The 17,222-nt window shown below is 39.2% G+C and overlaps 1 protein-coding gene across 3 annotated transcripts in view; it reads right to left on the reverse strand.

The window, feature by feature from the left end:
• Positions 1 to 17,222, reverse strand: part of RARB (retinoic acid receptor beta) — a 399,083-nt gene that overhangs the window by 82,885 nt on the left and 298,976 nt on the right. For all 3 annotated transcript variants that reach the window (XM_089532927.1, XM_089532928.1, XM_089532926.1), the window contains one exon: positions 8,829 to 8,977. In XM_089532927.1, coding sequence (XP_089389053.1) covers positions 8,829 to 8,977 — 149 coding nt within the window. The remainder of the gene's footprint in view (positions 1 to 8,828; positions 8,978 to 17,222) is intronic.

Genomic DNA, 17,222 nt, shown 5'->3' on the forward strand with positions numbered 1-17,222 from the left:
ATAGGTTTTAGTAGGGTCTAGAGGTTCTAGTAGGTAGGGCTAGGGCTAGACCTACCAATAAGAACAGCTGATGTTAGATGTTAAGAAACCAGAGCAAAATTGTAGTTCTTTAATTTACTGTTAAATATTCATTGCCAGAAAGGGACAGAGGTATCATGTAGTAAAATAACTTATCTGAGGGGTGAAACAGATGAGTGGAAGGAGCGGCTTAAAGCTGCCTCTTCTAAAGATGGATTGGGGCCACGGCGAACACATGCCATGGCCCCAATCCATCTTGAAGCTGGCCGAAAAAGGAACGGCAACAATCTGCTCCTTTTTTGGCTGGGGTAAAGGTGGCTTTTCCTACCCCCGCCATGGCCCTATGTCGGCTTCAAGCCACTCTGGTGGCATGCGGCATATAAAAACTGCATCGTTGGAGCACCTTGAAACCACCCACATCTGACAAACTGCCTGACATCCGCACGGCTTCAGGGTGGTGTTGGAGTGTGTGGCATAAAACGCTGTGCTCCCAAGCTTCTGGAGGGCAGCTTTAAAGGGCTGTCTGTTCCGTCCGTGACTTTAGATACAATATACATTGAGCTGTGGGTGGATTTGATTCTCTGCCTCAAGTAGCAAAAAGTCTCAGACTGGCCTAGTTCTTCCAGGCCGCTGGTGGCTTCCATGTCAGTGGGGCAGTGAATCTGCCCTGGGTTTCAGTCCAACAATTTAAAGGAATTTTCCAAAGTGCAGAATCCCATCCCCCAAATGAGTTCAACATATTCTGTAGTTCCATTAAAGTTTGAACTAAAATTCACCTGTAAAACATCATCCCACTGAGGAGTCTGCATAAGGGTCATGTGTGTTTAGATCTCTTTTTAAGAAGAACAGGATTGAAATCCAATAGGTAAATGAAGTCAGAAGTAGATCCAGTGTTACCTTACACTGTTTTTCCCCCCTCTCATTTTAACAGCAGGAACTTTAGCAAGCTGATGCATATACAATGATGGTCACTTACCTCTAATAAAAATTCAGTCTCATTTATTCAGTGGAAAGCTACCAAATATATTCCCAACATTTAGATTTGAAGCTATTTAAGATGGATTTCAAACCCAAACAAATTTGCCATGTCTGTTCATGGGGGAAGCTATTTATGTTAACAGCCTCACTCCTCAAAGTGCTGTTCTGTCACAAGCCCCATTAAAACTAATGGGGCTTGCACTATCACAGTGACTTGAGAATTGCAGCCTATGGCTTTTTCTAAACTAATCGGGCAGTGGGAAATGACAGCAAATGACATCCACTCCTACTTTAAGGGTCTTCACTGCCAGAGAAAGTAAGCTGTAATGGACATCTATACCAGTTTGATTTAGATTCAAAAGCAAAATGAGCCCATCTTTACTGATCAGTAGAAGAATAAATGTGTCCAAAATAAATATTGCTTTACAAATCTTGAGCTCTTGCTCCACAGTGACATATAATACAGATGGAATATACTGAATTTCTCAAAACCAAACCAAAGCAAACCAAACCAAAAACAGTATCTTGGTTGAGATGTAACAATCTCAGGCCAATAAACCATGTGTTCCCATCTTGAACCTCCCCTCACATGCCCAGTTTTGGAGCTAATCCTGATTTTTTTTAAAAAAAACCACAGCGTTCCTGGTTTCCTAGGTGGGAAAGTATGGTTTAATTAAGACATCAAACCTTGATCTGACCTAGCTGAAATCAGGGTGTGAAACCAGGTTGAAGCGGTGGAATGCTGTGGTTTAAACAAATTATAATATTAGCACTAAAGCTAAGAACACTGAGATGAATGGAAGATGGCACACAGACACATATTTAATACCTGAGCAATTTGATGTTAAGTTCTTGTGGAAGAAATGTCAGTATGGGGAGGGAGATGCAATCAACTCCAAAAACAGTAGGATCTTTAATTCAACACTACAGTGAATATGTACTATAGCAAAGCTAGCTGTAGTCCATAACAGATTCAGCTGACATTTAAAGCAAGGGTGGAAATTGTGTCGCCTCTCCCTCCAGTGTTATTGTACAATTCCAAGTAGCTACAGTTAGCTTAGCCAACTCTGCAGTTGAGAGACAGGAATTAAGTGGTTGGATGAACTGAATAGTATGGATAAGACTAGAAGACTAGTCCAAGTTCTTGGACAAACCAAATAGACTTTGACTTGCAGGATTAATAAATGTGGAAGCATGATTAGTTGAAAGATTGCTGGTCAGTAGATGACCATGAAAAAGAACACGGTATAGTGGAACCATTAGTAGTATTTGGAGTGCTGGATAAATGCCACCAAGGGACAATGTCATAAAACTTACATTTTTCTTGGACTTTCTAAAGCATTATCAGTCTTCGAAAGGAAGATGTTATTTCTACCAAATAACATGAACAGAGAAACAGGATAGAATACAATGGGGCAGAATGGCAAAAATGGCCCTCTGTGCTCTGCGGCTCCTCCTTTAGGAAGCTTATGATGAGAGAACCAGAATAAGGAAGGTTGGAGCAGCCAACTCTCCCTCACCTAGAAGTTAGTTTTATATACTCAGGAAGTGCATGCATGCATGATCCTTGGGATCCTAATGGGACAAGGTATATGTGTGTGTGCATGCCTGTGTACAGTGGACCCATGTTATACGCTGGGGTTTGGTTCCAAGATCCCCTGTGTATAACAAAATCCGTGTATGCTCAAGTCCCATTAAATATAACGACACAGAAAAATGGTGTCCCTTATAAAAAATGGAAAATCAAATGGAATTTATACTTTTTTTGAACATTTTCAAACCGTGTATGCTTGAATCCGTGTATAAAAAATCCATGTATAAGAAGGGTTGACTGTATTTGAATGATGTACTTTGGATGTTACACATATGTTCATGGAGGGAGAGAGGAACGAGAGAAATGGGGCCAAATGTAGCATTAGCTCCAGTTGTGACTCTGGTATCTACTGGGGTTTGGCTCCAGGACCAACCCACCCCATAGATACCAAAATCTGTGGATACTCAAGTCCCATTATATACAATAGCATAGTATAATGATGTCTCTTATACAAAATAGCAAAATCAAGATTTGTGTTTTTTGGAATTTATATCTTTTAAAAATATTATTAAGCCATGGATGATTCAATCCATGGATAGGTGTGTGTGTGTGTGTGTGTGTGTGTGTGTGTGACTGTATAAGCAGCTTCCAGCCTGAAACTTCCTGCCAATATAGCGCCCATAAATTTAGAATGAATATGTATTTCTATCTAATGAATACTGGGGTTGATTCAGCCTGCCACAGTCTTTGAACTAGTTATAATTAAACCAATTAAGATTAATTTGTTGCGCTGCTAAACAGAAATGTTTAAACACAGTACCAGAATAAGAACAACTGCATGGGAAATACCATGGAAAGGAAAAAGAACAAACTAACGAAAAGAAATGGTGGCAAAATCTTACTGTCTAATGCTGAGAAAGAAAGATTTAAAAAATTAGGGAATTGGAGAAGAAACAAAAACTAAAAAAATCGACATCACTGTTTCACTCATCACACAGAGCTTAGGTTACTTGTAAAATTCGTTTTAGATGAAATGTCAATTTTTTAAAAATCTCATTTGGGACCCCACTCTTGGTGGACAGTGACATGAGAAATAAACATGAATTAAATTTATGGGCATTTTGTCCCTTAGCATCCACAAGAGACAGACAGGCACCTCTGCTGAACAAACAAATTTTCTGGCTCCCACTAAGAAAATGCAAGTGGTCCTTTGTGCATTTTGCAGTTTTCTCCCTTCCTTTCTCTCTCTTTCCCCTTCTTCTTGGTCTTAAATTGCCCTAGGCAACTTTGCTACATACACAGCTTGTGCCAGAAATCTGGGCCGTGTGTTGCCACCAAAGGAATGTCGCCTTCTAAATGCTCAGAACAAGGAACAAGGCTCTAATAAGACAGCTGAATCTGGCAGCGCATTGGTTTTTCCTATTCACCAGCACAATGCTGGCATTATTTGGGAAAGCAGCCCACTACACCCCAACCTGCCCTCCCTCTCTGCCAGCACTGTCATTTGCAGGCTGTGTTACAATGAAGAGTAAAGTCGGTCCTAAAGAGTGGGGCTTTAAATAAGAACTTCACAATTGCTGAGACTAGCATTTTTTAAAGTACTACAAACTGAAGGTCAAGGAACAGATCAGTGGAAAACAGCCTCTAAAAACATCTTATCTGTCAAGAAGAAATTGTGCTTGGTAAATACTAATATTCTTTTCAACAATACATCAATATGCTTATTTGTGTAATTAATTAACAAAGACACTTTCTAGATTGTGGAATTAAACAATAGTGCTACTCTGACTTATGGAAGGCTGTAAACTCTTCTAGATGCAGGCCTTCAGGACCAGCAATTTAGCAGGAAATGCCCCTTCAACATTCTGGAGACCCCTAATTCACAAATCGAAATACTGATAGTGATGTTCTGCTAATTTTCAACTGTTTTGGGGGCCGTACAGATCGCTGTGGATCTGGAAGGGTGAAAACTCGCCCCATCTGCCATGATTATGCTGCCTAGATGAAATTAATCAGTGACATCCTTTAACCTCTTCACTTATAGATGGCTATTCTACATTGTTCTACCACTCTTTCGACATATTGTTCTTCTTCCATTTACACTGATTTCTTTGCCCCCTTTTCCCTTTATCACTGATAACACTATATATCAATGAAAAAAAAAACCCAAAACCTCAGCATTACTCTGCTTATAATATCTTTCAATATACATTTTTCAGGTTAAATGCTGTAATACACTACTAGATCATATGCTACAGAAATTTTTCCAGTTGCTGGCCAACTAACCTGTCTAAAAACTGGAATTGCAGACTCTGCCTTGGCTTTGATTTCTAGAGATGTCGAGGATTCTATTATCTTTTTTTCTTGCTGTTTCATTTAGATTCGCTTGTAATCATTCTTAGGACCTAGTCCGATACCCAGAGAAGTCAGTTGAAACACTCTCATTGACTTCAGATAAGGATATGAGCAGCTTCTTCCTCTTTATCACTACCCAAATCCTCCTTAGCTCAGTCTCTTCACAAAATCACTTGTCAGCAAATTGGCCATCTCTCATCTTGATTAACCTAACCTCTTATGTATCTTTTTTCCCTTTCCTAGATCTTGTCGTAAGAGTCTTTGTTTTGTAGTTGTCCCGCAGAGATGAGATTTTCCTTTTAGTTGCTTTCACCAAATACATTTGCCATCAGCATCTTTTAACCCTGTCTTTCCCAGAAACCATTCTTCTTCCTCCTCTGTGCTCTGCTAACCATTGTAATCACATTTTATATTCTTCAGTCTTCAGAAGATGGAGTATTTTAGAAACTTACTATAAAATACTATATAGAGTTAATGAAGCTGCATGGATGAAGCTGAGAAATAAATGGAATTATTTTCAATCTCTCACATAAATATGCTTGCAATTTCCTCAGACATATAGAGAATGTTGGACACTAGACTGTTTAAATACAGCAATAGCATTTACATTTCTATATCATTTATAGATATAGATTCCCAATTAGATGATCAGAAAATAAGTAAATTATGACGTAATGAACTCTAAAAGCTGTCTTATTGTTAGGATTCCCAACAGGCCATCTGAAAAATGTGCATGTATCTCTGTGCATTGCTAGAGAATGAGGAGCGGTCCTGGAAAACAAAACATCTTGTGAGGCTGAAGTTTCCCTGTGCATTTGAAATGGGATGGAATAAAGATCTAATAGTATTTAAAGTTGCAATCTGTCAGCTTTTCCTCTGCCAAATTGGACCCTAAGGGTCAGGCCCACCTAGATTTGCCTAATGTAGGGTGAGGGGATGGAGAACTTTCCAGGGCTTGGGCCTTCTGGTTTCCTCAACCTCCCCAGAGGTCCTTCACTGCTTTGGGTTGGGGCTGCAGGGGAGTAGCCTCCTGGCCTGATGCTGAAGTTCCTGCAGCAATCTTTGAGCTTTCCTCCTTGTTATGATGTCCCCAAAGCCTTTTATCTTTTCCCTAATTTCTGTCCCTGAGCAGCTGCACCTGAGGCCCCAAAGTTTTGATATACAACCAGTAATCTGGCAACTACACTGTAGATTCCTCTGCAGTTAAGGGGCTTACCACAGCTCTAGAAAGCCACCAAACCCTGTTACGTCTTTGTAAAAATAAACACAAAAGCTGAAATCGCCTAAGTGAACACTCTTATAAGATTATAGTGTCCTTTTGACTTAAACATAGCATTAGATATTGGGTTTGGGTTTCTTTAATCAAAGGATATAGTGTTTTAATCCAGTGAATTTCAAGATCAACTCTCAAGAGCAATCCTGAGACAACATACACTTGAAATGATGTAAGCACACATATTAAGAGCCACACATGATTTTGTACAGACATAATTTAACATCAGAAGGGCTGTTGCAGATGTCAGTAACCTTAATCTAGATTTTCTATTGACCACATCTGGTAGCAAAAGTGCAGTACCAGATCTGAAAAGAACAAAGTTTTTTTACCATCAGAGTGTCATGTACAGCTGAGTGGCTTTCAGGACAGAATTTTACCTCATCCGTTTTGAACCACTCTCTTTGCCATTATCACATTTAAGTGTTTCTTTTCCAGCTGGCACAATGCTTGAAGTTGTGCTTTTATTAATGCACCCTGTCAAATTCTATGTAAAGCGCAAATTAAAAACTAAAGCAGCCTGTGGCTTTGCATAATTACGATACTGAGTCTGGAACAATCCAACATAGCTTCCTCGAATGATTCACAATAAGTCACATAGAAGCAAAAAGCCTTAAGGGACAGAGCAAGGTGTTAGAAAACTAAAACACTGACAAGAGCTAGTAAGAACTAAATTATGAGTAATATATCCCTGCTCAATTTTTGCTAAGCACAGAAGGAGACTTGGAAGGAGACAAGAAAGTAGCAGTATTATAATGGATGATAACAATAGAAGTTCTTCTTTTCACATTTCCAACCTACAGTTGGAATAAGGGACAGTATCTGTGCTCATCACTTCTTCTATCGCCATGAATCCTAGGCATGATATGTGAATCCTTCTTTTCTATTACTAGAAAACCATATTACAAAATGGTTGTGTTTTGTAGTTTAACCATGAATTATCTTGCAGATGATCGAACAAACTACCATTTGCTTTTCACATTTCTGGACTGTTTTGCTCTAATCCCATTTATCAACTCTAATTTTAGGGAAAGGGGGCAGCAGGCAAAACTACCCAAGAATAAGACTAAGTTCTGGATTCAGATGTTAGAAGAAGCCATGGTTTAAACAAGCTACAGATGCTAAGCCCATAAACCATGCCTTCTAAATGTGGTTGCACCTGACTAATAATCCATGATGTGTTCAATGGAAAGTAGTCGGAAAAACAAACCAGAATTTGTTTTTAGGTACAACAGACCAGAATGAAACCACAGCCTAGCTCACAACTGCATGTGAACTAACAACTGTATCCTGATGATTCATACCCTTTTCAGCTTGGCTAGTTCTTCATGTGAAGTGTTTTCACATACTCATATATATGCGTAAATGACTGCACAGACAAAAGTTAGTGTATGCCATATGTATGCATGTGGAATCAACCACTATTTCTATTACTTCACATGTACTTTTTCTATAAGCTAAAACAAAAGGAAATGGCTACTTGATCTCTATTGAGTCTACATTAGTCACAGAGCTTGCAAAATTATGTTCTTGTAACTCCTTGGCTTCCTGTTTATAGAAAGTAATTAAAACAATTACTTTTTGTTACTTAAAAAAACACAGAATGCTACAAGCTGGAGACCTGTCATACAAAACATACTGTCCTCCTGCCCACCTCATTGTTGTCTCAATACCCACGAGAAAGCTTGAGGTAAAAGCACAATACAAGCCAGTACGTACTTAAACCATGCAATATTTTTCAATATATTTATCAATACAGTGGCCCCTCCACATTCACTGGGGTTAGGGACTCAAGACACCCATGAAAGTGGAAAAACAGCAAATAAAACAACACTATGTTTTTTACCCAAGAGAACACTTATCTAGGAATCTCTAGATCCTCCAGTGCAACCCTGTGATCAACATCCACCAGAGGTTGACCATAGAATCAAATTGGAGACCTACGAATGCCTAGAGAAATGTTTTCTCTAGGAATCTCTAGGTCTTTGATTGCAACTCTATTTTCACCTCCCAGCAGAGTTGTGCTGGAAGACCTCCTAGACATTCCTAGAGAGAACATATTATTAAAATCCATGAATAAGCAAATCCACAAGTCAAAGCTGCAAATGTAGAGGTCTGACTGTACTACATGCCCATTTCTACTCAACTAATATAAAGATAGTTGCGCTGCAGAGGGAGTGAAGTGGACCCTCAGTCATTTACAATGGCAATTAACATTGATATCTTAGCTATGACAGGTGAATTATTTATTAGTTACTTCCAAGCTCTGCTCCATCTATATTTCTTAACTCACAATATACTTTCTCTCAACACTTTTGTATTTGTAGTATACTCACCTGTGAAGGAAACCAAAACAAATGTGCAAAATGGCCCACAAGATTTCGCATTACCCATGTTATCTTTACAATTAGTTCCATTATTTCTCTGCCTTCTCCAAGAATCAAATTGTCCATGAGAAAACTTCTAATCCTCTCTTAACATGGATATTATGAAAAGAATATGCTAGAATGCTAAATGTATGTTATTTATTCTATTTTCACCTCTCTCCCATAATAACCCTCATCACATTAAAAGAAATGTTGCTTGAGTATAATCCTGTTATCATAATTCAATGCTGTGAAGAAATGTGAAATTTATCAGACAGGAGTTTTTTTTTTTTTTGACACTCACCTTACATCCCTCACAAGCACTGACGCCATAGTGATATCCAGAAGATTTGTCCTGACAAACAAAACAGGGCTTGTAAACGCGAGGGGGAGGAAGCGGGGAAGGTGGGCTGGGAACAAGTTCCTCAGAACTGGTGCTCTGAGTTTCAATTGCTACAAAGAAAAAGAGAAGAGAAAAATGGTTTTAGTGCATTTAGCTATGGACCACACACTTCACTGCTCATAGTGGAAACATGTCAATGCCAGCAACAGATCCACACAATGGTTCTCCCAATCCAAATATAACTTTTTTTATCTAAGCAGGAGGGCAAGAGGGTTAATAACATTTAAAATAAATAATAACATTGGACCAGTTCAGACTTTCAGAATCTTTACTATTGATGTGCATCCACTGTGTCCTTCAGGGAAGCACTTATGTGGAAAACATAATACGTGCCTGGGACTGTCTGTAGGCAGAACTATGGAAACTTGCTTTATAGTGAATTCCAAAGATTAGTGTGTACTTGAATTCCATTAATAGTTCTGAATCACACGAATTTAGAAAAAGCTATAGTCGGCTCTCCATAGCCATGGATTTTTTATCCGTGGATTCAAACTAGAAAATATTTTTAAAACATATAAATTCTAAAAAGAAACCCATGTGGCTGCACCGCCATAAGCAACAGCCCCTGGTGTCCCACGGTGGTGCATGCATGTGGCCACATCTCAATTGGTGACAATGGAACTTAATGGTGGTGTGACTGTGTGCAGCCACAGGACAATGGGGGCTGTCCCCAATGGCGATGCAGCCACATGCATGCACCACCATTGGGGACAACACAGGCTTTCCATCCACGGATGCTTGAATCCATGGATGGCAAGTCCGAGGATACCGAAAGCTGACTTTATGTGCAGGCTGGACTGGAACTAAACCGCAATGGGCCACTGTACGATCTTAGGCCCAGTCAGTGGTGTTGCCAGGGCTATGAGGGATCTAGTTAAAATGTGCTCTCTCATCCTCCTCCCAGTTTTTTCCCCTTAAACTCTCCTCCATCCAAATTCTCCTCATCCTTACAATCCTCCTGTTGCTCTCATTATCTCCCCCACCACATTATTTTTCATGTTGCTTTTCCTGTTCTTCTGGCTCTTTATACATACAGATACCTCCTGCAATACTGTATCTTTCTGTATTCTTTTTAGCTTCTCATATGTACTCCCCCAAGCTTGTGCTCTGCCCCTTACTGTCACTGAGTCAGCAAAGCATCTCCTCACTTGCCTACCCACCAACCTAAAAAACACTTGGACACTCTGTAGAGCAGTACTGCAGTTTGGTCCAGCATTTTAATTTCCTGGAGGATTCTGAGACGTCCTCTGAATAAACTGTGATTGCGGCTCTGCTGTATTTTTCACCCTACCTTTTCTACTATTTTAAAAGATGGACTCTATCACTTCAACTCCCCCCCCCCACACACACACCCCAAAAAAAACCCCTAAGCATGAGAAGAAAGCTAGGCTACAGCCATTCTCCTCATATCTATATGCCAAGAGTTATTTTTATTAAATATGGAGAAGTATTCAGTTATGTGAAACAATTCATTCACACTCTCATGTGCCTATTGTTTAGGAACAGAACACTACCTCTTTCTATCTGCTTGATCAGCATGAATTGAAGCTCCAGATATTGTTGGACTACAGCTCCCATCAGTGCTATCCAGCATAATAAATGGTGATTAATGCTGGTGGAACAACATCTGGAAGTCTGCACAATTCCCACCCACGGGGTAGAGTTTGCCTTAGTAACTCCTACACAGAAAGGCAGAAAAATCTCTTCACAATAATCAACTCCATCTGTAATGTATGCAGCAATACATCACAGCCCTACCACTGTCTGAAAAAAGGTTTTTAGGATGCAGAGTACCGACATCTATATATACTGATCAATACTGTAAAGAACAATAACAATTCAGGCAGTGATATTGTAAAGATATCGGGGCCAACAGTAGACATGTTTAGGATACTGGTGACTAAAACACATAGTTCTTTTCATTTACTGTGGATATGCCATTTATTTTCTTTGTCTCCTGTTTCTTAGGGCTTTTTCACACTTGACACTAAAAGGTAAATTTGAGCCTCTTTGGAGCTATTTTGCCGAGTAAGAAAGATGTAAATATAGAAGACAAGCTGAATATATACATCCTAGCCACTGTATGTTTTACATTTGCATTATAGACTGATTTAAGCTCAAATGGATATAAACCTCAAGCATGAAGAGAAAACATCCACAGGCAAAGATATCTGGTTTTGTCTGAACAGGTCAGGAAAATGAGAAAGCCTCTGAAGCAGTTAAAAAGAGGGCAAAATCTCCACAGAGACTCAGGTGCCATCCATCTATGGAAAAACAAATGCTGATTCAGATTTAGAGGGTAAAGTATTTGTTGTGTCTCCAAAATACTGTCATTTTAAAAAACTGACTCTGTTTTATCATCTACAACTGTTTAACAGAATTATCTGATCTGTGGAATTCAGAAAAGATTGCTGTTGTTACCTGCCCTGGAGTCAATTCTGACCCATGGCAACCCTGTGGATAATACCTCTCCAGGTATCCCTGTCTTCCACAGCTCTGCTCAGGTCCTGCAAACCCATGCCAATAACCTCCTTGATTGAGTCCATCCATCCAGTCTGTGGTCTTGCCCACCTTCTCCCACCCTTTACCCTTCTTAGCATTATTGTTTGTTCTAGTGGTCCATGCCTTCTCATTATGTGGCCAAAGTATCATAGCCTCAACTTGATCATCTTGGTTTCCAAGGATTGCTCTGGTCTCATCTGTTCAAAGACTCATTTGTTCATCTTTTTGGCTGTTCATGGTATCCTAAGCACTCTTCTTCAGCACCACATTTCAAATGAATTTATTTTCTTTTTGTCTGTTTGGTTCCTTCATTGTCCAGCTCTCACATCCACACATGGTGCCTGGGAATACAATGGCCTGGACAATTCTAACTTTAGTGCTCATTTGTATGTCTTTATTCTTCAAGATTTTGTCTAGTTCTTTCATAACTGTCCTTCCCATTTCCAGTCTTCTTGTTTCTTGACTGCAGTCACTATTCTGGTCAATGTTTGGTCTTACCTTCAGAAATTCTTTAACTATTTCAATTTCCTCATTGTCTAGATCAGTGATTCTCAACCTTCCTAATGCTGTGACCCTGTAATACAGTTCCTCATGTTGTGGTGACCCCCAACCATAAAATTATTTTTGTCTTGGTTCCTAAAACCATCAGAAATACCTGTTTTCCAATATGTGTTAGGTGACCCCAGTGAAAGGGTTGTTCGACCCCCAAAGGTATCACGACCCACAGGTTGAGAACTTCTGGTCTAGACAGAATGTATGTATTTCTTCTGTAGTCATTATTTTTGTCAGAAGACATACACCTACTTTAAACAGAAACAGGAGCTAAACCTTTGTGCCACGTTAACTAGGAATAAAGTTGGCCCTCAACTTTTGTTAGGGGTGCAGGATCCCTGCAAAAGTGGAAAAACTGTGAATAAAGGCCTGGTGGGTTTTTAAAAATCTTTGAGAACACTCTTCTAGGCATTTGTAGGCCTTCCAATGAAATTCTATGGTCAATCTCTGGTGAAAGTTGACCACAGAATTGTGCCAGAGGACCTACAAATGGCTAGGGAAAATGTATTTTTTCAGTTGCAGCAGAGGCAGCAGCAAATATGGTAAATCGTGAATAATCAAATCTGTGACTACTTAACATGCAAATGTGGAGAGACATGTATAATACCAGTGACAGTTGGTGGCTCCCACATCAATAAGACAGTGAACCCACCCCACATTTTACTCAACAACTTTAAAGAAGTTATCCAAAGTGGTGAATGCTATTGCCAAAACACTGTATAACTGCTTTAAATTTTGGACAAAACCAGAAGTGGATTCAGTGCCTTAACAAAGCCATCAGCCAAGACTAGTAAATTCACACTAGTGTTTCATACAGAAGTGGGCAGCCTGTGGTCCTCACTCTCTTTACAAAAGCACTCTGCAAGAAATCCGTTCAGAGCCCAGCCCAAGGTAATGTTTGCCTTCTTTCAGAAGCCCACTGAACAGGGAAGAGGAGGCAGAGGTAAGGATGTGTTTCCCATAAGTAGGTGGCTCCACATTTTTCTCTGGTCCCTTCCACAGCTAAGGATGGGAAGATCTTTCAGGTTCACTTTGCCCAGCATTTGATTTCTACTTTTTTTTTCTGCTCCAGTAAATTCTTCAAAAAGTGAATTGAAAGGAAATATTCCTCCAAGTGGCCAAATCTGAGAAGTATAACCCTTCCTGGCATGGAGAGGAACATGTGTCACCTGCTTGCCACATAGATGTGAAGATGAAGAGCTTATCACAAAGAAGAAAAAAGAATAACTCTAACTCATCACCATAACTACGGTTGACTATGTACACAGAGATATAACCCTGGACTTCCTTTTGTTGGTTTATTGGAACTGTTAGTTTTCCTTTTTCTCAAGCCTGTTTTTAAAAAAAAAAAAAAAATCTCAGGTTCTCTAAAACTCAAATATGAAGAAATGCATACATTTTCATAAATTCTTATTAAAACAAATGTGAAACATACTTTTCCATCAATACCTAACCAAAACAGCTGTCAAGCTCATGCCCTGTTTGGATATGACCTTCAGGATATTATTCCCAAGAGAATGCACTTGGGGGGGGAAAGGTTTTCTGCCTTTGGTCTGATATATGGCTAGCAGCTTTTTCATCTTTTTAGATTATACCATGAGTATGGCAATTGGGACAAGCAATTCATTGTGAGTGCCAACAGTGACTTTAGATCCCACAGTAGGAAGCCTTGGGGTAGTGTATAAAATAGTGTTTAGTCTCAGGATTGATTCAGATTGCCATACACATAGTGACAAACTGGGCAGAAGCAGAAAAGCAACTAGCAAGGCAGTTGTGCGAATGAATCAAACAGAGCTACTGAGATCCTCCCCTTACTAAAGACCTTCAGTTGGGCTTCACAGACTAGTGCTCAGAAGAAATTTGGAAGTAGACTTTGATACTCTGAGAAGGCCTCTTGCTCGATCAAATCAATAAGGAACTCCCAATGTGTGTCCAACAGCACTGTCACATAGTTTCCACGTGGTACGAATGTAACAGTCTTACCTTTTTGGTACTACAACTCCTAGAAATATGGCCCTCCTGGCTGGGGGATTCTGTGAGTTGCAGTCCAAAATGTGAAACTTCAAACCAAAAAGCTCTAAAACAAATTCTGAAGAAGAGCACAGAAATTTCCCAATAGGTAACAATAAAAATAAAGATATTTCAGCTCATAGTGAAGAAGCAAAACACATCACAAAATCAAATACACAAGTAATAACAATCTCCAGCCATCTTCCCTTACTATATTCTGTATTTTTGTTGTTATTTAGCATAGGCACAGACCTTTCTAGGAATCGACTGTTACACAGTTTTCCTGTGTAAATCAATAATCTATTAGTGCTTTTAAAATTAAAATTAAATTCTTCAGATAGCCTTCGAGACCTCAATAGCCTGCTTTACTTATTTCATGAATGCTTACTTGTTGGTCCCAAACAGTCTCAGAGCAGATAAAATTTTGCTTTTAAAACTCAGGTAATTCAGCACAACAAATATACAAAGCTCTTTTCATGACAGTTGTGTAATTTCAGGATCCCTAAAAATAAATAAATATATGCACTATATATTTTTTGTCATTTCTCTGAAAAGAAAACTAATATCCTCTACTGATGGTGGTCAAAGTATTGACTGTTCAAGAAAGAAAATTCAAGCTAATCAACCTAAAAGGACCTGGGTTAAATTCCCAGCTATATTTCCAGATGCCTAATTCCAAGTCAACAAAGTGCTGAAAAGGCTAATGTAGAACTGTGTGTCTGGAAGAATACTGTTTAGATTGGTAAACTTGGGGAAATGTATGCCTCAAACCAATAAAACAGGAGGCCACATGCTGATGAAAGAAGAATGAATTGCTACTGAATTCTATTTCTTGCAATGAGGTGCTTATATGACCATGATCAGCTGTCAAGACAAGTCTACAGTACTTATTCTCCATTGACTCAAAGGGGCCTGAAATATTTCTAGTTCTATAGCAGATTTGTTATGTACAAAGAGTTGCAAATGATGCATGTGTTACACAATGAAGTGACTTCGCTCCTTCCATGGTGTCAGTCTCTAAACAGATGTTGAACATTAACAAACTCCTGCCAATCTATGCTTGCATAAATATTTATGCTGATACAGGGTAGTCAAGGGAAGGAAAGAAAGTGGCTACACACTGTATTGTGAGGAATCCAGGGTACTTTTCATAGCATAAGTATTTAGAAGTGACTGGAAGGACAGTGTTACACTTTAGGAATTTCTCTCTCTCCTTTTCATAAAGTTTTCAAAGTCAGCAATGAGCCATGTGATGTTTGGTGGTGGACTGCTGGCTGTTCAGTAAGAATTTGAATTTTTGCTTATTTCATCATCACATTCAAAAAATTTAAAATTAAAAGCTTTCTTCCTGCAGGACAAAGTTATGAGCATTTTTCACACTTTGTGACTTTTTTATGTGTGCAAAAAACCCTGCACAACACACTGTCTTTTATACAAAAACTTTTCTTTGCAAAAGTTTTGCCAAAAAGGGCTATATATATACACACACACACATACTGCAAACAGATGTTTTTGTAGAGAAGGCAGTGTTTTTATTGCATTGCAATAAGTCTCAAAGCTTTAACCTAACATTTGAGTTTCTCAAGCTTTGTTAGATTCTGATAAAAAGTGAACGGATGCAAAAAACATATGCTTAAAGGATGGAAAAATCTGCCAGTTATGCTTTCCCCAGCATCCAAATGTTCCAGATCTTAGCAAATCCTGTTTTGTTTTGTTTGTTTTTTTAAAGGTGGAATGAAATCCTCATATGTGTCCAGTGACAGAGATACCGGGGCTGCTACTTTAGTACTATATAAGTGGCTTAGGCCCTGTGCACACCGGCTTTAAAGGCCAGGTTGGGAGTGGTGTTGGAGTGTAGCGTCTACACAACGCATGCCTAGCTCCACCCTAGAGCGGCTTGACACCATGTGCCACACTGCACATGGTGTCATGGCGCTCCTCCGGTGCTGCATCTGCATGAAGAAGCACCGTAAAGCTGTGCCGTCATGGCTATCGCGCCCTTTGCAGGGCACAAAAAGGAGCTGTTTTTTGCGGCTTTTTGAGCCCTGTAAAGGCCAGGTTGGGATCATGGCATCCACACGCTGTGCCCCCAATCTAGCTGTAGAAGGGTCTGTACAGCCCCTTAGTCAGTGAAATTAGTGGACTGAGATGGATGCTCCTGTCTACTAGTAATGGATGCCCTCACTCTGCTGCAATAGCACCTTGTTGCTTAGTGGGTCTCCTTTTTTCATTCAGTAGTGTCTATGGATTACATGGGTAGTGTGTTATCAAATTCCCACTAGAAAAGGGAAAACATAGCTATTTCACATCCTCTCTGATCCATAATTTTTAAATCTCAGTCTTTTCATCTTGAACCTGACAAATTTGTGAATTTCCACACATTCTTCAAAAACAAACTGAAATGGAATTCTCCTCCACCTGCACTGGCTAAATTAAATAAACACAGTTATTATCATAACAGTGAAGACCATGCTTTACCTGCTTACCATACAGGTCTTAAAATGAGAAACCTCTCTGAAAAATGAGAGAAGGCGCTCTAATTCTACACTATAAATGTGGCTGAATACACAGAGATTCACACAGAAGCTTTTTATGAGCTAGACAATCAAAGCACTGGTTCTTGGATGACTCTGCAAGTTTTCTTTAAACTTAGTGTCCAAAATCTAATTATCTGTCCCAACTAGAGTAGACTTATTAAATAAATGGGAACTTGGTATGTTAACATTTGAGTAATTCTGTTGAGTCCGTGTCCTAGCTGGAAATACCTATTAAATTTAGGCCAAGTTTGTTCTACTTGGAATATAAAGATACATGTAGACTGTCATAAATTCTTATAAAGATGAGCTGAAATGAATTAGGGAATCCAGTTCCTAATCATCACATGATTTGTTCAAATGGGACTAGAAGATTTGGAGCTTACTGCACTGCCTGGCAATAGTGGAAGACTATTATGTTTCCCTACAGAGCCAGCTTTATCCCATCTGGAATTCCAGTTCTTTTCTCCATCTGTAACATGGGAATAATGATCTGTCTGCTTCTCAACACTGCTATGAATGAAGAAGAAATAAAGATGGTACAGCATTTTGCAGTTAAATAGTTCAGTAAGTATCTGTAATAATTATAATATGTGCTAATTATAATGAATTCAATTACTGTAACATAAAACCAGTTGCAGCGTAAGAGGCTTTTAAAAAAGAAAAGAAGGGTGCATTGTACAGAAACAAAGTAGTT

The sequence above is a fragment of the Sceloporus occidentalis genome, unplaced genomic scaffold (assembly GCF_023333645.1).
Source record: "Sceloporus occidentalis isolate IW3139 unplaced genomic scaffold, rSceOcc1.0.p SCAF_7, whole genome shotgun sequence".
Classification (NCBI taxonomy): domain Eukaryota; kingdom Metazoa; phylum Chordata; class Lepidosauria; order Squamata; family Phrynosomatidae; genus Sceloporus; species Sceloporus occidentalis.